The sequence below is a fragment of the Leptosomus discolor genome, chromosome 20, assembly GCF_034619465.1.
Source record: "Leptosomus discolor isolate bLepDis1 chromosome 20, bLepDis1.hap2, whole genome shotgun sequence".
Classification (NCBI taxonomy): Eukaryota; Metazoa; Chordata; class Aves; order Leptosomiformes; family Leptosomidae; genus Leptosomus; species Leptosomus discolor.
The window spans coordinates 2,240,865-2,260,551 of record NC_141410.1 but is presented as its reverse complement, the minus strand read 5'-3'; the positions used below and the strand labels follow the sequence as shown (position 1 = coordinate 2,260,551).

The window sequence follows — 19,687 nt, the reverse complement described above, 5'->3', positions numbered from 1 at the left end:
CAGAGTCTTCAGCAACGTGTGTTGTCCCTAGCTGGTTCAGCAGGGAGCTTCTACTGGGCGTGGTGGTGCGGGGCCCTGCTGCTGGGCGATTGCGAAATGGGCAAGAAGGGGTGAAGGGAGCATGGCAGAGCACGGCAGTGCCGTCCTACAGCAGCTCCTTTACTGGGCAGGTAAGTCGGGCTGCCTGGCAGAGAGGTTCTTGGCGTCTTGGGAACAGCCAGAGCCTTTCTACACGCAGCCTTGCTGAAGCAGAAGGAATTGGCGCGGCGCAGGCTTCATCCCCGTGAGTTTGCTGGGCTCTGGGGCGAGTCGTGTTGTAAACAAGCGTTTGTAAAACCTCCCCTGGCGCGTGGCGGCACGAGGCCGTCGGGCTGTCGTGTGGCACGGGCGTTAGAGGAATTTACCTGGGTGCGACGTGGGTGTTAGGGCAGGGCTTTGGGCTGGGAAGCCAAGAATGCTTATGCTCTAGGAGCAGAAATTGGGCCTCCTTATCCTGCACGGTTACCGAGGGCGCAGCTGAGGCTGCCGGTCGGTGGAAAAACTGACTTTCTCCTTCCAGAATTGGGTTGCAAGCTGACCTACCTGCTGGGGGACACGCAAGCGCCCCTCGGGGGGGCTGGGCTACGGCGTGAGTTTCCTCATCCGGCAGATGAAAACGTAAGGGAGCTGGGACAAAGCCTGTTCTGTCACCTGCAGGCGCTTCATACCGCCCGGGGACGTCCCGCCGCTCCTCGGGCAGCAGGAGTGTGTTGTGTGGGGCTGTCTTGGGGAGGTGCGGGCCGCGCCCTTTGCTTGGGCGTTACCCAGCGCGAGGTGGCAAGCGCTGATGTGCTGGAGGACAGATCCTGCAGGCGGGCTTTGGTGTGCTCTGTTGTCTCGGGGCTGTTTGAAGTCCTTGAAGCAGGCTCCGGCTGTCGGGATTTCCAGGTCTCCATTCCTGGGGCTGCACAGCTCCTGAAGTCACTCGTGCTCACTTCTGTCCAGCCCGAGGCATCTCGCCTGCTTGTACCTGCAGAATCCCAGGTGATGAAAGAAACACAAAGCACACCGCCCCTTTCCTCTGCAGCCCCGAGAACGCTTTCCAGAGGGGTCTCTCCTGTGGGAGGAGGGTTAAAGATTCCCAAGAGCGAGGAGCAAACTGGAAGCTGGTGACAGCTGTGAAATAGAGGTGACCAAAAAGAGAGAGGCTGGGCTGCCGGTGCTGCTCGGGAAATGTGTCCAGATGGCCCTTCCCTGGGGGGCTGCTGAGGCAGGAGCTTGGCTGCAGGCGGCTCGGGGGAGCTCTGCCTGCCAGCTGCAGTGCTGAGGTTTGCACTGCTGAGGCGGGTACCCAAATTCACTGTACTTTTTCCTGAGGGAAAGCAGCGTATTGCTGGCTCCAGGCTTGATCTGGGGAGTAAAGAGTGAATTTAGCATAGCTTAGTAGTGAGCAGCAATTAGCTAGCTAGACCCAGCACAGGATAAGGGAGCAGAAGCAGCCTTGAAATGTTTGAGACAGTAGGAAGAGCTTGGATGAGAAAGTACACGATGAAGAAGACTCTGAGCCTTCCTCCGAAAGTCCCCAAAGGACGACCACCAGATGACAGCACGCGCGCGCCAAGAGGAGGAAACGTGTTATAATACTTTCTGAGAAACAATTATAATATCCCCAGCTATTCTCGGAACTCATTGCAGACGCTCATGAATATGCATGTTTTGAGGTAATACATAGAGTTGTAGAATGTGACCCGTGTGCCAGCTAGGAGGAGCGACCCCCCTTGCACCCAGCGCCGTGCTAAACAGACCTGCTTTGGAACTCTCTGCGAGTTAGAGAGTTTGCCTCCACGCTTCAGGGGCAGCAGCTCTTTCTCAGCCTGATGCATGTGTTTCTGTCACTGCGATCAGCTAGTCTCGCTTCCCGCGTAGCAGGGGTCACAGAGCTTCCCCAAATGAACATCCTCGCAGGCTTCATCACCGAGATTTGAAGGTGTCTCCACAATTTCCTCCCCTAGGGTCCCTTGCATGGTGGATTCCCTATTTGCCATTGTATTTTAAGGCTTGTTTTTCTCTGGACTTCCTGAGCATCGTCCAGTTTTGATATCCTTCTGGTTTCAAGGTCACGGTCCCGATGCAGATCCCTTGCGGGACTGTATGACTGTTGGAAAGCTCTTTCCTTCGTTAGCCGACTTGGAGATCTCCTGGAACCGTAAGTGACCAAGATAGCTTGACAAGGCCTATGGCCATACCCCCCCATCGGTTCTTGCGATGGGCTGACCTTGGCCCCAGTCCCCCCCTGGCCGTGGTGTAACGTGGGAAGCTGGGTCCCTGGCTTCCAGTTTTCACGCTAGGATGGGGGAATGGGCAGTCCTTTGGGGGTGATGTTGCAAGGGCTGATGCCGAGGGGATACGCCTTGGTCGGAAAGGTGGTGGAGTGATGGGTCAGCTCCCCGATACCTTCTTGGTGGTTGCCGGTGAGTGAGGTTTGTCTCCTCTTCTGAGGGAGGAGTGACGTAGGCAAGGGCAGGGCTAGGAATCTGTGACCGGCAAGCCCATTTTTCAAGTGCCCGAGGAAAGTGACTTGGTGGACAAGAAGGCTGGGTTTCCCCCGGACCTTGCCCCTGGGGAATTCAGCAGAGCTCTTGGATCTCTCTGAGCCCACGTAAGGTGAAGACGTAGGGGATGGAGGCAAAGAGGAGGTGAAATGAAAGGTGATCCTTAGAGAAGGGCTCAGGGGAAGGGAGGGCAGCTGCCCCCCAGTCTCTCCCCCTCCCTCTGGCAGAGAAGCTCCCCTGGGCAGGAAGGATGGGATGCTGAGGAAAAGGCTCATTAAAGACAAGGCTGCGAAGAGCCCTCTGGCCCGGGGCTGCAGCCTGGCTCCGAAACGGCTCCAGCAGGAGGCATTTCTTTCTGGGAGGAACTGCCCGGGCAGGTGAAAGCAAAGGAGCTCCTGGGGGCGCAGCGCAAGCGCAGGCAGAGGGAGCCGAGCCTGGGCCCTGCATCTGCAGCGTGGAGGGGCCGAGGGGCACCTCAGCCAGGTCCCAAACTGCCGTGGGCAAAGCGCAGACCCTTTGCCCTCCTCCCCGCGAGGGCTGGCACGGGGCTCGGGACCTCTGCGCGCTGCCCGCCCCCTGGGGCGGGGGGTTAGACCCGGTCCCCCACCCGGCTTCAAGCGCCAAGCGGGGCGCTTGGGCCCGTCCGCTCCCCGCCAGCGCAGCCCCGCCCCCGCCGCCGTTCTCCGGGGGCTGATGGCGATGCTTTAACTGCACTCAGGACGTGTCTGAGGCAGCTCCGCCACGTCCCCCCCCCCGGCCTCCCCGCCCCGCCCCGCCCCGCCCCGCCGCGGGGATTAACGCTGCCGGGCTCCCGCCTGCTGACTCCCGCTTCTCTCCCGGCAGCCGGGAGCGCCGGGGCTGCACCCAGCCCTGGGAGCGGGGCCGCAGGCGGGGGCCGCCCGCGCGGCCGCTCTGCCCCGTGGCTCCAGGGCTGTGGTTGGGATTGCCCCCGGCTGGGGAAGGGGCCTTGAGGCCCCTCCGTCACTCCTAGCGAGCGTTCAGGATCTCCCCTCTTTGCTCCTCTGGATGTCCAGGTCCCCTCCTTGCTGCTGCGCCTATTCCATTTCCCTCGCCCCCTCCATCTCCCTTCTGGCCCCTGGACCCGTCATCCTTGCGCTCGGAGCCCCTCCTTTTGCCCCCCATCTTCCTTCTCCGCACGTTCTCGTCCCCTCCCTCAGTGCTCGGGTACCTCCCGCTCCCCTCCGCAGGCTTGCACGAAGCAAAGTGGAAGGGGGAAGAGCAGGAGCAAAGGGGAACGACCAGGTCCGAGTACAGATCGAGGGGAGCGCAGAAAAGTGGGCACGTGCCGGAAGGCAACTTCTCCCAGTTTCGTTTCCAAACCTTGTAATTTTGGACTGGACAAGGAACTGGGGTTCAGGGGGAGATCCGGTGGCTTCACCCCCTTCCACCCCTCTTCCATTTTACGGAGTTTATCTACAAATGCCAGCCTCCGGGGGGATCTGGGGTGACGCACGCACACCCTGACGCTTGGGCGAGTTGCAAAAAAGCTGTCGAATCCTGTGGTTGAACTATATGACAGAAATCGCCAGGTCAGCCGATTTGGCGATTGCCCCAAGAGCCCAAAAGCCAAGATTTCACAAACCTCTTTCCCCGTGCAGCTGCGCCATCAGGGTGATTAGAAAAGGGAATCACTGTAGAATCTTCTGTCAGGTTAACATCCATCCCCTGTAATTCCTCCAAGCGGTCAGATGTAAAAGGAAAGAACTTCTGGTAAAGCACATGTAATTGAAATTTCAGTTTTGGAAAACTTTTGCTCTCCTAAGATAAAAGCAACAAGCAGTCAAACGACCGACCTGTTTTAACCCAGCTTTCAAATATTTCCCCGCTCTGACTACTAGGTAACAGGCATTGCACTTGGTAATCCAAACAATTCTGTACTGTCCAAATGTAGGCTGGTAGTAGAGGACTCTTCCTTGAACAATTCACAGACAGTAATGCTCTCCAAAACATGCCACTGTTAAAAACACTCCTATATTTACAAACGAGTGCTGATGCTCTGGCTCTCCTGCAGCTGGAGGCTGTGGTCTCTCCGGGCAAAGCTACGTTCAAGTACCCAATCTCAGAAGCTTGCGAGGGGGACAAGCCTGAGGATGAGTCTTGGCTTGCGGCTTCTCCTTCAGGCTTCACGTCTCGCGTGGCCTGCAGGGTGCTGAGAGAGCCTGGTGGTTCTCGTGATGGGGAGCTGAAAACAAAACAAAGTTCCTCTCCTGAGTCATTCTGCAAACTCCATCTGAGCCTCCGCCACCCGCACGGCCCCAACGCTCCTCCCAGCCTCTCTGTGAGGCAGCGCAGGGCGACAGTCGGTGCCTTTCGCTTGGACCAAGTCTGGGATACTCCTCCTCCAGCCAAGGAGCTGGCGGCCCTCATCTACCCCAGAGCCTCCTCAGACTGTCCGTCACCCTCCATGGCACCCGCAGGCCGTCACCGAGTCCACTGGGCTGGGTCTCCAGCAGGCAGGGAGCGGAGCTGCAGAGCCCCTCTGCCTTCCCTTGCCCATCTGGCACGGATCGTGGGGATCCCGGCTACACCAGCAGAGAAACAGCTCGAGCTCCCTCCTGCCCCATAGCCTGGGACGTGAGTCACGCAGTCCTGGGCAGCAGCGGTCCTCTACGGCTCATCACCTCTTGTGTGAAGACACGCTTCCAAAAAGCCTGGGCACCAAGCTGATCTCTAAATCCCACCGTGGGCCCCGACAGAGTTTGAAAATGTCACTCCTCCGTCCCATTAGCTTCAGTCTTTAAACACAGTCTTTAGAAACGGAGTCAGCCGCCAGCACGGCATCTCCCCGGCTGAGGAGGACCCGTCTGTGCGGCAGCTCACCTCGCTCCAGTCGGTCTTGGCTGGCAGCTCCGTCTGGGTCTTGGCCAGCGACGTCTCCGTCCCCCAAATGCTGGAGCTGCTGCTGCAGCTCCTCCACCTGCTGCTCCAGGGGCTTCCTAAAAGCACGTTGGGCTGACAGTGAGACACTGACGTGGAGGCCTGCCTCCGTGAATTTAAGGCTGGCTGGGATCTAAACCCAACACCACGCTGCTCTGCACCTGCCCTGGGCAACAGCGAGGGCAGAAAGAAATCAGGACGTCCTGGCTGTCCCCACCTCCCAGTGGCACGTGAAAGGTGCGTGCTGTGTCCGGGATCCTCAATGCCAGCGGCACAAGAAAGGGCCCTGCCGGCAGCTGGAGGGTAAACCAAATCACTGGGCTGGCAGGAGGGGCCACTCACCTTCTGAGGCAGCTGAAGCCTCCAAAGCTCTTTCAAATCTGACACAGAGGGGATGTGGGGAGCTCTGCCAGGGACACTGGCAGGTCCAAAGGACACAAAGGAGGTAAAACCCGTGCTGCCCTGACTCCTTGAGCCCGCCTAGGGCCAGCCGTGGAGCTGCAGCAGGGAGCTGCAGGCTGGCCCAGCAGCATTTGCTGGCACACGCCTCCCCTCCGCACCCAGCACAGCCCTTCCCCAGCTCTGGGTACCTGTTCAGCCGCTCCTCGTGAAGTTCTTGCTGCGCACAAGCTTCATTTGCTCGGATCCCCTTCAGTTCGCCCTCCAGAAGTTTCTTGTCTGAAACATGGGCCTCTGCCACCAGGAGTTGGTGTTCTGAATCCTTTAGCTTTTGCTGCAGCTTTGAAATCTCGGACTGAATTTGGACATGGATTAAAAACCTTCTGAATGTATAGGCCAGGATCTGATACGGATCCCTTTGATCCCTCCCTGTCTGAGTCACAGGAACAAAAGGTTTCCATGCTTCTACTCAAAGCACTTCTGCACGTCTTGGTGTCAAAGCCCATGAGAAGCACCACCTCTCCAATGGCTACCAGACACTTTATCAGGAATTAGCAATAATAATCCTTTTCTGCACCTCATTTGATCCTGCACACTTCAGAACCAAACCCACTGATTAGTGCAAGAACACGGCAGAAGTGATGCCACGGAAAACACAAGCTTTTGCCATTTACCAGGTAGCAAACTGCAGCACATCTCCTCGGCAAGAAGGTGGTCTGGGCTTCCTGGCCTGCCAGCCCTACTGCCAGTATTTTCAGAGACCCCGAGTTTTAGAGACAAGAGTGGAGCCATCAGATTTGGCTTCTATTATCTTGGGTATGCTCCCACAAATAACAGACCTTTTTCTGAAATATTTTAGGAATCTTAAGGGCGTTTAAGTAGGAAGCGGGGTAAAGCCAGTCAGTGCATACGCGTACATACAGATGTCTAAGCGCGTCTCAGGGCTTGCCAAAACCTTTGCAATTCCATCAAAAGGGGGCAGTGCTCACCTCACCCCTTCTTCTACTCTGACGGCCTCGCTTCCTAAGGCATCACTCACCGCTTGTGCTTGGGCGGTCTCCTGCGCCTCTCCCAGCTGCCGACGGAGGAAAAGGTTTTCACTTCTCAGCTTGGCCAGTTCCTCCTGCAGCTCTTCTGCCTCCTCGATGGTGTCTTTCGTCTCCTGGTCTGTCTCAAGGAGTACAGCATGCTGCTCCTTTGCTTGATTCTGGACCTGAAGTAATTCTCTTTGTGTTACGTGTAAAGCCGATGTCTTTTCCGAGAGGGCTTTTCTCAGTTCTTCCACTTCTCTTTCAGCTCTGCTCAGCTGCTGAGACAAGCTCTGGTTGGTTTCTTGCACCAGAGACATGTGCTCACGCACGCTGAGCAATCGGACAATTATTTGACGCACTTCCGCATCAACGATATCTGACGGCTGATGGCTTCCAGGGCTCGGGTGGGAAGGGGATGAACACGACCCTGTCTGTTCAGAGATAAAGAGCACAGATTGGCAGAACTTAGGAAAGCAGCTCAGAAGAGGGGAGAGGGGCAGCATTTCCGAGAACCAGGACTCCCACCAGCTTGACGTCAGCTTAGAAAAGAGTTGTCAACAACTCTGCATCGGACATGACTCGAGGAAAGGTCTGATTTCACGCTGGCGTGTAGCGCCGTCCTACGAGGAGGACGGCAATTTAAAATGTTTGGGTTTACGTACCGCCCCCCCCAAGCTGTTGCTCTCCTCGACGGCTTCTTGGTCTGGTGGCGCCTTACGGAGGGCAGACTCCTTGCCCCAGCGGCCGGTGTCGGGCTCCTGCACCGGCCGCAACGGGGCGCAGTCGATGGTGGCGGCCGCAGGGTGCAGCTGGTCCCGGCCGTGCGGCCGGAGCTCATCGGCACGACGGCTCCCGGAGGGCTCGGGCACCACCCGCGCCGTCCTGCGCCGCAGGAACCGCCAGATGCTCTTCATGGCCCCGTGGGAACGGGCACTGCACAGCCTCGCCTCCCCTCTCCCCGGGCAGCAGGGGCCGGCAGGACTCGACGGGCGCTGCCGGGGACCGGCTGCGAGCGGCGGAGCCGAGCCCCGAGGATCGGCAGGGCACGGGCAGCTGCCTACGGGCTGAGCTCCACCGCCAGCACCAGCTCCACCAGTGACACCAGCACCAGCACCGCCGGCACCGGCAGCACCGCTTCCACCAGCTCCACCAGCAGCAACAGCACTGGCTGCACTGGCAGCACCAGCACCGCCAGAGCCACTGGCACAGCACCAGCAGCACCAGCAGGTACGGTGTGTGCAGGGACTGTGCCAGCGCCCCAGGTCTAGTGGACCTGTGCGCTGACGTCATGAACGGCTGAGTGACATCATAAGGCTCTGGGGGCTGGGCGGGGCAGAGGCGCCCGCACGCTCAGAGCCTCTCTGCACACACACAGCCCACGGGGCCAAGGGGAAGCGACTGGTGTGCCCAGCCCCCCTGCGCATGGATTTGGGCACACGCTGCACCCCTGGGTGTGATGCTGGGTCTCCCCGCGCCCCTCAACGTGCCTTTCTGTGCGCCCAAAACCCCTGGGTGTGTGGGGGTGCCCTTTGGTACACCGTAGAGCCTTCTGTCTGTCTGCCAGAGGGCTACCCCAGGCCACCAGGGTACATTTTGGGCTGCTCCGAGACCCTTGCTCGGCTTTTTGGGCTTCCCCTGCACGTCTCACTTAGCCTTTAGCTGCTCCTGCCGCCCGCGGCTGTGCTTTTCAGGGTGCCCCAGCCCCCCAGGTGTGAATTTCAGTGATCTCCACGGCAATTGCACTGCCATTCAGGACGATAAAGCCCCTAAGGACGCCTTTCTGAGCAGCCCAAGGCCCCGCGGTGTGCCTTTCGGGCTCCCCCAACTCCTTGCTGTGCCTTTGGCTGCATCTCCAGGCCCCGCCGTGTGCTTTCTCCTGCACCCCATCTCCGTTGCTGCACTTTCTCCTGCACCCCGTCTCCTTTGCTGTGCCTTTCACGACTCCTCCGTGTACCTGTCGGGGCAACCCGGTCACCATGACGTGCCGTTTGGGACAGCCCGGACCGCTCGGGCTTCCTTCTGGAGCACCCACAACCCCCTGGCTGCTGCCCTGGAGCCACCTCTGCTGAAGGCTGCCGGAGGCTGCAGTTCCCTGCTGTCGCTCTTCCTTCGTTTCCGCTGCGTCCCGTTGGGCTTGGGGGCAGACGGCCTCGAACGGTGTCGATGCTCCTGCTGGGTCTCCAGGGGCTCGCAGCTGCTTTGGTCATGATTCAAGGATTACACACAGCGGGTACCGTAATAAATCCTGTCTGGCAGACATCTTGGACTACAACAGACTGTCCTTGTTTCTAACCACGAACAGAGCATTGGTTAATGAAGACCTTCGGTCTGGGACTTTACAGGGGCGTGCTAGCAGCATTGGCAATAGAGATTGTATTTCGTATTTGATCATTTATTCCCTTTGAGACTTACTTTCCCAGCATAATCATTAGTCTCTCCTACTGCTATTCGCCAATTAGAATTCTTGCTCTTCAAGGCAAGGTGGGAAGAGCAAGGGGGTCGCTAAGCAGTAGCCCCAAATCCTCAATCTGGTGATGGCCGCAGCAGTGCCGCTCGCCAGCGCTCCCTGAAGTCTCCCGTGGGGCACTGGAGCTGGCCTGTCTACCCTCTGCGCTGCAGCAGGCCCGCACTAAGGCAGGAGGAGACGTGCTTGAAGGCCAGGCCCTGCCCCCTGCTGAAGCCCGGCCCTGCCAAGCTGCCCAGGAAAGCCCCGGGGGCAGGAGCCATCCTGGAGGCAGCAGGCTGGGGTCTCCCCCGGCGGGGCCGGCGCCAAGGGCCAGAGGGCAGCAGCCCGGCCCTGCCAAGAAGGGAGCCGAGAGCTGCCCACGAGGGACAAAGCCCAGGGGAACGCCAATCTCCTCAAGCCCTCCGCAGGCCCCTGGCACCCTCCCGGCGCCGCCCGGCCTGGCGGGTCGACTCCGGGGCGGGCCGGGGCCACAGAGCCCCGGCTGCGGGGCCGCCAGCCCCCGCCGCTGCCCGCCGGCAGGCAGGGAGGGCAGCCGAGGGAAGGCGCGTGCGCGCCCCGCCTCCCGCTGCCGCGGCCGCTGCCGGGAGAGGCGGCCGCGATGGCGGTGCTGGCGTCCAACCCCAACAACCCCGTGGTCTTCTTCGATGTCGCCATCGGCGGGCAGGTGGGCGAGGGCGCCGCCGCCCCGGCCCCGGCCCCGGCCCCGGCCCCGGCCCCGGCCCCGGCCCCGGCCCCTGGGGCTCTCGGGAGCCGCGCGGCGGGGCCGGGGGCCGCGGGTGCAGCGGGAGGGGCCGGCGGGGGTGCGGTGGGGTGTTGCGGGGGTGCAGCGGGAGGGCGGGGGGGGCTTGTTGGGGAGGGGAGGGGAGCGGCCAGGGGTGCAGGGCGGGGTCTTTTTGTTGGTGGTGCGGGAGGGGGTTGGCCGGGGTGCGGGGGGGGCTGTTGGGTCTCGTGGGGAGTGTAGGAGCGCAAGGGTGGGGGTGCGCTGGGAGGGGGCGGTCGCAGGGTCCGTCGTGGGGCTGTGAGGGGCGCAAGTGGTTGGAGGGGCGCGTCGGGGTTCAGCGGGGGCTGTGGGGTTGCAGGGGCGCGTGGGCAGGGGCTTGGGGCAGTGCTGCGGGGGAGGGGTGTGGAGGTGCAGGGCTGCATCGGGAGGGGGCTTGCAGGGCTGGGGTTGCAGCAGGAGGCTGACTTGGCGGGAGTTGCCTGGGTGCAGCGGTGGGGAGGCCGGTGGGTGCGAGTGGGGCCCAGAAGGCTCATGTGGCCGCCGTCTTGCCCAGGAGGTCGGCCGCATGAAGATGGAGCTGTTCGCCGACGTTGTCCCCAAAACGGCGGAGAACTTCAGGTGAGGAGCGGCCGGCGTTCCTGCGGCTCAGCCTGGAGCCGGCCTGCGAAGGGTTTTCGGTGCAGGAACGTCTCTGGTGGCAGAGCGACTGCCTGCCCCCGCGAACTGCTGCACCTGCTTTGCTCCTCTCTGCGTTGCCAGAGAGATGTGACGGTGCAGCATGCTGATCCCCGGGGGAGCCCGTCTGGCTGGAAGGTGAAGGCCTCCGGTCCCTCTCTGCTCCCTCGGTGGAGCTTCCGATAGGCCCGGTGCATCTATGAAGGGGGCTGCCTTAAGGTCACGGTAGGGCTCTCCTCGCCGCCCGGTTATTTTGCCACGGGCCGACGGATGTGCCTCACGCTCTGCTCTCTTTTTTGTTTTCCAGGCAGTTTTGTACGGGGGAATTCAGGTGAGTGGGTTCTAGTGGGTCTTTTTAAGTAGGCTACTGCGAGAAAGAGGGCTGGGCAAGTAGGAAGAAGGGTCACTTGGGATTTTCTCTCACTGTCCCAGTACAAAAGGAAAGAGGGAGAGAAACCTGCTGGGATGAAGTTGTGCCGGGCTCGTCGGTGAGTCGCGGAGGTGGCAGACTTTGCCATTTGGGCATGACTGTGTTCGTGCTCAGGTCGCTCTAGAACGGCCTGTCTGCAACTTGCAGCCGCCCGTGCTGCAGCTTGCCGCGGGATCCCGTCAAGGTGATGGTGTGGAGGTTGTAGGGAACGACGTCAGTTCATGTGCAGGGCCCACCGGAGGTTTCCCTGTGCCTCCGAGAGCACCAGCTGAGAGCCAGGCTGCAGCGCTTGGTTGTGTATCAAGGCAGCTGCTGAGGTACAGGGCAGCCCTTTGGGGCTCCGGATCCCTGGGAGGGTTTTGCGTGGGCTGTCCAGTGAGTCGCAGTGATGTTCCTGTTTATTTCCTTGCAGGAAAGATGGTGTCCCTGTGGGTTATAAAGGAAGCACTTTCCACAGGTAATTCCCCTGCTTTTGTTCAGGCACCTAAATAGCAGCCTGAGCCAGCTGGGGTTTTGAGACGCGCCTTCAAGGCGTTACTGGTCTGGGAGGCCTTTGTGGGTGGCAGCTAATTGTCCTTCTGTAGCTGTGGGGGATTTGGGGGCGCTGTCAGACGTGTACGCTGGGGTCACTGGGAGGGATCCCCCGTTCCTGGTGGGCCAGGTCAGAGATCATTTTCTGGCATCTGTCACCTAATCGCTGTCCCTGGTCGAAGAGCAGTGGCTCCCAAATCACCTGATAGCAACCAGTAGTTAATATTTGTGGTAGACTTGAGACTGTAGCGTTCGTAGGCCCTGATAACTTCCGTGGTGCTGCTGCGAGGCCAAACTCCTTTTTACCACGTAGTATTCTTCTTGAGGCATTTGTCTGCTGAGAACTAAGTATTCTTTTCCTTGTTTAGGGTAATAAAGGATTTCATGATCCAAGGAGGTGACTTTGTAAACGTATGTACCTCTGTATTCCTTTGGGGCTTCTCCTGCGTGGTGTAATAGGCACTGTTTCCAAGGGTGCGTGCTGATTTGGGGGATCTGTTGGCTCTCTTTTGAGGTACCCAGTAGTCACTGGAGGTTTCCTTGTAGCTTTGCTGCCATCTCACTGCAGCAGGCTGTAATGTACTTGGAAAGGAATCGTGAGTCTTGTGTGCACATACCCTCTCCTCCCCCAAAGAGTTCCTCTCTAAAAAGCCCCGTGGCAGTACAGCTCGAGGCTTTTCAAATTGGCAAAGATTTTTTTTTTTTTACCCTGTTGTCCTTCCCCGCCTTCTCCTGTCCCCCCGAACAAGAAACCCTGCGAGTTTGCTTTGCGGAGAGAGACCTTAAGTAGAGAACCGAGAAGCATGTGGTGCAAGAGATCGTTTCTGTGCAATTTTGTCAGTGAATTGTGCCAAAAGAGGACAGAGTTTGTGCCGGCAGTGGTGGTCGTGCTCTGAGTTGGGGAGAAGCAGAGTGTGTGGGGAAGGCTGGAGGACCGCGGGGTCTCTTGGCTGTCCTAGGACCCAGTAAAATGATTTCATTTCTGGAAGTGTTTCAAAACGTGAGGGGGCGTGATGAAGCTTTTTTAATCCAAACTTCCTAAAACTTGGTTGTCTGAAAGTCACTGAGGGGAGTGACCGCACGGCGGGCGGCTCAGCCGCAGCAGACTTTAGGTGGTCGCTAATTGCGATGCTGCTGCGATGCCCCCGCGGGCTTTATTCCTTCCCCTGGAGCTGCTCAAGCATTAGGGCTTGCACCAGACATTGAATGTGTTGGCTCCTGGTGCGTATGGAGGGCAGGGGAGCATCCATTTGGGGCAGAGTTGAGCCCTGTCCTTTTGCGTGGGGCTTTTAAATTTGTGTTTTAATAAACTGAACCGTTGGGTAGCGCTGGCTCAGAACAAGCGCTGAGGCTGACGGGGCACCTCTGTCACCCAGGGAGACGGCACCGGAGTAGCCAGTATATACAGGGGTCCTTTTGCCGACGAAAACTTCAAGCTGAAACACTCTGCTCCTGGGCTGCTCTCTATGGTGAGTAGAAAACACTGCCGTTGTAAGACGGAAAAGCTTTAGGTACTTTCTCTGTGCCCTTTTCCTGGGTGTATCGGGTATTTGCCAGGCAACAGACATCTCCACCGCTGGACCCAAGGGCTGAAAGACCGGCTGTGTAAGTGCTCGTCAGAAGGCTGCTCGTGGGTTAATGCGTGGAGGAACAGCGAAGTCCCGATGATGATCCTGCAGCATCCTTTCTTTTCCCCCGTTGGAGGGCTGGGGCAGGCTTTGCTCGATGAACTTTGAGAAGAGCTTGGTGGCTCTTGCGGTTTGTGTAGGGTGGCAAGCGGTGGGGTTTTCTTCCTCCCCGATGCTGTTACCGAGCACTGACCTCAGCAAGGGGGAGGCAAAGAGGTGGGGCGTTCCGAAGCCGTAGCAGCGTTCCCAGGGTGCCTTTGCTAACATAGGCTTCCTGTTCCACGCTGTAGGAAAAACTGCAAGCGTTGCCCGTTGCCTGGTAGGAACAGTACCCTGACTTTGGCCACAGACAGCAAGCGGAGCCGGTGCTGCAGCGTTCCTGTCCGCAGCTGCTTCTCGCCCAGCTCTTTGAGCTGCCCTGCCCTTAAAGCACTTGCTTAGAGCATTCGCCATGTGCATTAGTTACTCCTCCCGTTCCAAGCACGGCCCAGAAAGAGGTGTCACGACACAGCTAAGCGAGCAGTGTGCCGTGGCGTGGGACGAGGGATCCCGCGCTGGTCTCGGCAGCTTTGTGTGAAAGCGGCGTGGCTCCGGAGTCGCTCTGTCGGGCCAAGCCGTGGTCCCTCCCAGCTGGGTCCTTCCGCAGCTGGCTAGCGATAAGTAAAACTGCCACGGGACTGTGTCCCGTGCAGCCCTGCAGCTGCAAAACGTGCCCAGTTCACTTGCCGGCCCAGAAACGGGCTTTAGTATCTCCTGGGTGTCCAAAGAGCTTTGAAAAACCGGAATGGACTTAAGCGTGGCAGAGCCGTGTTCTTAGCAGAGCGCGCACGCTCCGGGTGCTGCGCTCAGGTGTGAATTCAATTTGCCGTCCGCATCGCGCTGTTCCGTGAGCCCTGTGCCGCTGGGATCGTTGCCTTTCTCATCCTGGTCGTCAGAACAGACACGTTTGGGTTGGTTTGTCCTGAGGAAACCTTCCAACTAGCAGAAAGCTGCTTTTTTTTTTCTGCCCTGGTTTCTGTCTCTTCAGTTTTCCCCGGGACAATACTGCAGCCAGGAAGGACTCGCCACCAAAAAGTTTGGCCTTTTTTCAGGAGCGTGCCCTAGAGCCCAGATTTCAGCGCGATCTTGTGCTGAACGTGCCTGCGTAGAAGTACGGTGGGAAGTTGGTGAGAGCGGCATGACCAGACTGGGTGGCGTGCCGCGTCCCAGCCCGGGGTGCTCTCCTGCGGATGCGTATCTGCTGCCCGTGGTTTGTGTAGCCACAAGCTAAAAAGAAGCTAGGCTGGGTCTAGAGCAACAGCTTTTTCCTACGTGAGGCGCGTCTGCCTTCGGTTTTGGCAAGTCTTTGATTGTACACTGTTGGTATTTTGCCATTCTCCCCCCAGGCAAACAGTGGTCCCAGTACCAACGGCTGTCAGTTTTTCGTTACGTGCTCCAAATGTGACTGGTTGGATGGGAAACCCGTCGTGTTCGGTGAGTACCGGCAGCGGCAGCCTGGCGTCCCGGCTGAGGGACACTGCCTGTGGCGCAGCTGCTCGAAGAAACAGCCGGGGACTGCTTGTTCTTCGCCCCTCGCTTGTGGAGCACGTTTTAAGAGGGATCGTTTCCTTTGCCCGTTTAGAGCTCGGAAGCCAGCCCTGACGTGGCCAGTAGCTTTACACTGCACCAGACTTTCCAGCGGGAACAAAAGTGCATGTACCTGTGATGAGTGGCGGGGAGCAAAGGTAAATCCGGCCGTATTGAGATGGAAGAATTTTCTCATTCTAGGTAAAATCGTCGATGGGCTGTTGGTCATGAGAAAAATGGAAGTAAGTTGAATTTGCCCATTTCTCCGCGAACGTCCCCTTGGGCAAGTGGTACAGAGGATTGACAAGGGTGGTTCTGTTCTCTGCCGCTGTCTGTTTACAGGGTACCAGGGAACAGCAGCGTTGATAACTGGTATTACCGGTTGTCGTTGTTATAAAATGGCAGGAAAGGCGTTGAGGCAAATGCTGTCCTATAGATTGACTTTAGAAATGCTGTGCTGTCGTGGTTGCTGGTTGGTCTTTGAGCGGGGATTGTGTTCCTGTGGCTTTATTTGCGACGCTTTGCATTTGTTGGGGAAGCTGAATTGAAAAGCTGTTCCGTCAGCAACCCAGACGAGGGTGTGAAGCAGATCACTTCTGTGCCGTTGCCCGGGATTATTCCGTGGATGCTGAATGATCAGTTCTGCTGATCCGTGATCAGCGTGTTTGATAAGAAAAATGAAAGTCATCTCCTGAAGGGCTTCCAGCGTCGTGACTGGGTGTCTGAGTAGATGAGGAGATGTAACAAACAGCGGTGAGTTCGAGACGGGCGAAACTTAACTCCCTGGCCCGCGCCTGGCTAATGTGCGCAAGGGCCTCCACCCTCGGTCTGGGAAGCGGGGCGAGCACAGAGCTGACCCCCGTCCGGTGTTGAGAAAAGGTCCCGTGCAAGGAAGGGTACGGCGCGGTGTGATGCACGTGTTGCTGACCCTCTTTGCCAGGAGCACCGATGGCAGGGTTGCGGTGTGCCTGCCTTGTGCGTCACTGCAGCGAGGGGCGAGTTGAGGGAAATAAGTAAGAGACTCAGAAAGGAGCAGCTGAGTCCAGCAGAAGGAGAGGTTCAGAATGAGGGTTGCTGTGGGACTGTCTGGTGTTTGGATTCCGCAAAGGCCGTACAAAGGCAAGTTTGCTTCGCGTGTTGCAGCTGTAATTAGTAACTTTCAAGCTTTAGGCCAGAGCAGCCTCAAGCGACGTGATGCCTGCTGTATCTCAGGAGGAGCTCTCTGGCTTTAGCTCTGTGCCTTCCCTCCCCTTGGAGGGATCGGGGTCTGGTCTGTATCCCAAACCTCTGCCCGCAGAGAGAGTGCAGCAGCTTATGGCTGGATCCGTTGCCCAAATGCGTGATGGTGCTTCTGTGTGACTCGGAGCTGTGTCTGGATTTCCCGGTTCCTGATGCTGTAGGCATCTCTCTCTCAGCCGGTCTTGGAGTACCTGTCACTCGCGGGATTTGCCGAGCTTTTATGAGGTTTAACGCTATACGTTTGTCTGTCCTCAGAATGTGCCGACGGGTCCAAACAACAAACCCAAGCTGCCAGTTGTGATCTCCCAGTGCGGGGAAATGTAGAGCAGTGAAACAGAAATGGGGTAAGTGTGTCTTCGCAGGCCGCCAGTGCAATCAGCCTCTGGGCTGCTCTGCTCCTTTCCTTTTCTCTTGACTTAGTTTCGCAGTCCTTTGAGTCTGTAGAGAGCTGACTCAGCTCAGTGAAGCGCCAGCAAATCCCCACCGTTTTTGGCCTTCCATTCGATGATTTCCAGAGAGGTCTGGAATTGCCCACGAAGACACTTTGTCCCCGCTTCCATAACAGAGTCTTTCAGATCTGTGGCACTCCAGACTCTGGGGAGCTCCTCCTGCTTGATGAAGTGACAACAGGGGATGTAATTGTTCTTTCGTTTCCCTGGTACTTCTGGTGGCGTCGATAGGCTTTTGAAGAGAGGGACGACCTTGTTCCCAGGCTTTCTTGCAGATGGGCAGACCCGTGCTGATGGGTGGGGTCCCCTTTAGGGCTGTCCTCAGGCCCAGGCTTGTTCATCATTTCTGCTTGGAGCACATGATCTCTGGCCAAGATCCAGCTTGAGACCGGCAGCTTTTCCCTTCTAGGGACGAGGCCGGTGCCACCTCGCTGACTTCCCAGCCAGGTTTTAGGAACTGCCTTTCTGCAGCCTGCTGCCTCTCAGCTGCTGGAGACAAGGAGGGCATCTGCCTTGCCCAGCTTCAGCCAGCTGAGTCAGTTACTTGTCCAGACCCTTTAAAATCAGCCGGGAGAAAGAGGCGCTGGTGGGTTTGGGTTCGGAGGCGGGTGCAGAGGCCCGGCATGGAGACCCAGGAGGACGCCCGCGTTCTCTGGCTCAGGGTGAGCTGATGCGTGCAGCAAGTAGCGCTCCCGTGAAAACCGCTGAGGCGGCACCCAGTGTCACTGCACGGTCTTGCTGTTGTAGGATGAGTCGGGAATGGCCGTCCAGCGTTTCGGACCTGTTTCTTCTGCGTTTCAGCGTTCCTTTGCCGGTGCTTAGGCCTGTGCTGGCTCCATGCCGTTCCATCTCCAGCCGGTTCCCCCACTGCCCCAGTCCTCTCTGCAGGCCAGATCCGCGCTCTTGACGTTCTCCTGAAATTACTTCATCATTGGCATCTTACCTTTTTTGGGTTTTCTCTCATTTTGAAATGTAAATAAAGAATTTTGTTAAATATGCGTGCAGAGCGCATCAGTTGACGTGCTCGGGAAGAGATTCTTCTTCAGGTGAGGAGGACTGCAGAGTCTTCAGCAACGTGTGTTGTCCCTAGCTGGTTCAGCAGGGAGCTTCTACTGGGCGTGGTGGTGCGGGGCCCTGCTGCTGGGCGATTGCGAAATGGGCAAGAAGGGGTGAAGGGAGCATGGCAGAGCACGGCAGTGCCGTCCTACAGCAGCTCCTTTACTGGGCAGGTAAGTCGGGCTGCCTGGCAGAGAGGTTCTTGGCGTCTTGGGAACAGCCAGAGCCTTTCTACACGCAGCCTTGCTGAAGCAGAAGGAATTGGCGCGGCGCAGGCTTCATCCCCGTGAGTTTGCTGGGCTCTGGGGCGAGTCGTGTTGTAAACAAGCGTTTGTAAAACCTCCCCTGGCGCGTGGCGGCACGAGGCCGTCGGGCTGTCGTGTGGCACGGGCGTTAGAGGAATTTACCTGGGTGCGACGTGGGTGTTAGGGCAGGGCTTTGGGCTGGGAAGCCAAGAATGCTTATGCTCTAGGAGCAGAAATTGGGCCTCCTTATCCTGCACGGTTACCGAGGGCGCAGCTGAGGCTGCCGGTCGGTGGAAAAACTGACTTTCTCCTTCCAGAATTGGGTTGCAAGCTGACCTACCTGCTGGGGGACACGCAAGCGCCCCTCGGGGGGGCTGGGCTACGGCGTGAGTTTCCTCATCCGGCAGATGAAAACGTAAGGGAGCTGGGACAAAGCCTGTTCTGTCACCTGCAGGCGCTTCATACCGCCCGGGGACGTCCCGCCGCTCCTCGGGCAGCAGGAGTGTGTTGTGTGGGGCTGTCTTGGGGAGGTGCGGGCCGCGCCCTTTGCTTGGGCGTTACCCAGCGCGAGGTGGCAAGCGCTGATGTGCTGGAGGACAGATCCTGCAGGCGGGCTTTGGTGTGCTCTGTTGTCTCGGGGCTGTTTGAAGTCCTTGAAGCAGGCTCCGGCTGTCGGGATTTCCAGGTCTCCATTCCTGGGGCTGCACAGCTCCTGAAGTCACTCGTGCTCACTTCTGTCCAGCCCGAGGCATCTCGCCTGCTTGTACCTGCAGAATCCCAGGTGATGAAAGAAACACAAAGCACACCGCCCCTTTCCTCTGCAGCCCCGAGAACGCTTTCCAGAGGGGTCTCTCCTGTGGGAGGAGGGTTAAAGATTCCCAAGAGCGAGGAGCAAACTGGAAGCTGGTGACAGCTGTGAAATAGAGGTGACCAAAAAGAGAGAGGCTGGGCTGCCGGTGCTGCTCGGGAAATGTGTCCAGATGGCCCTTCCCTGGGGGGCTGCTGAGGCAGGAGCTTGGCTGCAGGCGGCTCGGGGGAGCTCTGCCTGCCAGCTGCAGTGCTGAGGTTTGCACTGCTGAGGCGGGTACCCAAATTCACTGTACTTTTTCCTGAGGGAAAGCAGCGTATTGCTGGCTCCAGGCTTGATCTGGGGAGTAAAGAGTGAATTTAGCATAGCTTAGTAGTGAGCAGCAATTAGCTAGCTAGACCCAGCACAGGATAAGGGAGCAGAAGCAGCCTTGAAATGTTTGAGACAGTAGGAAGAGCTTGGATGAGAAAGTACACGATGAAGAAGACTCTGAGCCTTCCTCCGAAAGTCCCCAAAGGACGACCACCAGATGACAGCACGCGCGCGCCAAGAGGAGGAAACGTGTTATAATACTTTCTGAGAAACAATTATAATATCCCCAGCTATTCTCGGAACTCATTGCAGACGCTCATGAATATGCATGTTTTGAGGTAATACATAGAGTTGTAGAATGTGACCCGTGTGCCAGCTAGGAGGAGCGACCCCCCTTGCACCCAGCGCCGTGCTAAACAGACCTGCTTTGGAACTCTCTGCGAGTTAGAGAGTTTGCCTCCACGCTTCAGGGGCAGCAGCTCTTTCTCAGCCTGATGCATGTGTTTCTGTCACTGCGATCAGCTAGTCTCGCTTCCCGCGTAGCAGGGGTCACAGAGCTTCCCCAAATGAACATCCTCGCAGGCTTCATCACCGAGATTTGAAGGTGTCTCCACAATTTCCTCCCCTAGGGTCCCTTGCATGGTGGATTCCCTATTTGCCATTGTATTTTAAGGCTTGTTTTTCTCTGGACTTCCTGAGCA

General features: G+C 58.1%; 1 protein-coding gene across 2 annotated transcripts; it reads left to right on the top strand.

The window, feature by feature from the left end:
• The first annotated feature begins 9,924 nt into the window (after positions 1–9,924).
• On the top strand, positions 9,925–16,462 carry LOC147414023 (peptidyl-prolyl cis-trans isomerase H-like). 2 transcript variants are annotated; one of them, XM_086476155.1, is made up of 9 exons: positions 9,925–9,990; positions 10,601–10,665; positions 11,030–11,053; positions 11,565–11,609; positions 12,052–12,094; positions 13,060–13,152; positions 14,697–14,784; positions 15,079–15,119; positions 16,372–16,462. In XM_086476155.1, the coding sequence occupies exons 1-9, from the start codon at positions 9,925–9,927 to the stop codon at positions 16,438–16,440; spliced, it is 534 nt and encodes a 177-aa protein (XP_086332281.1). In that variant the 3' UTR covers positions 16,441–16,462. The 2 variants fall into 2 exon arrangements, with proteins under 2 accessions (XP_086332281.1, XP_086332282.1); XM_086476156.1 differs by lacking the exons at positions 11,030–11,053; positions 11,565–11,609.
• The last annotated feature ends 3,225 nt before the right edge of the window (positions 16,463–19,687 follow it).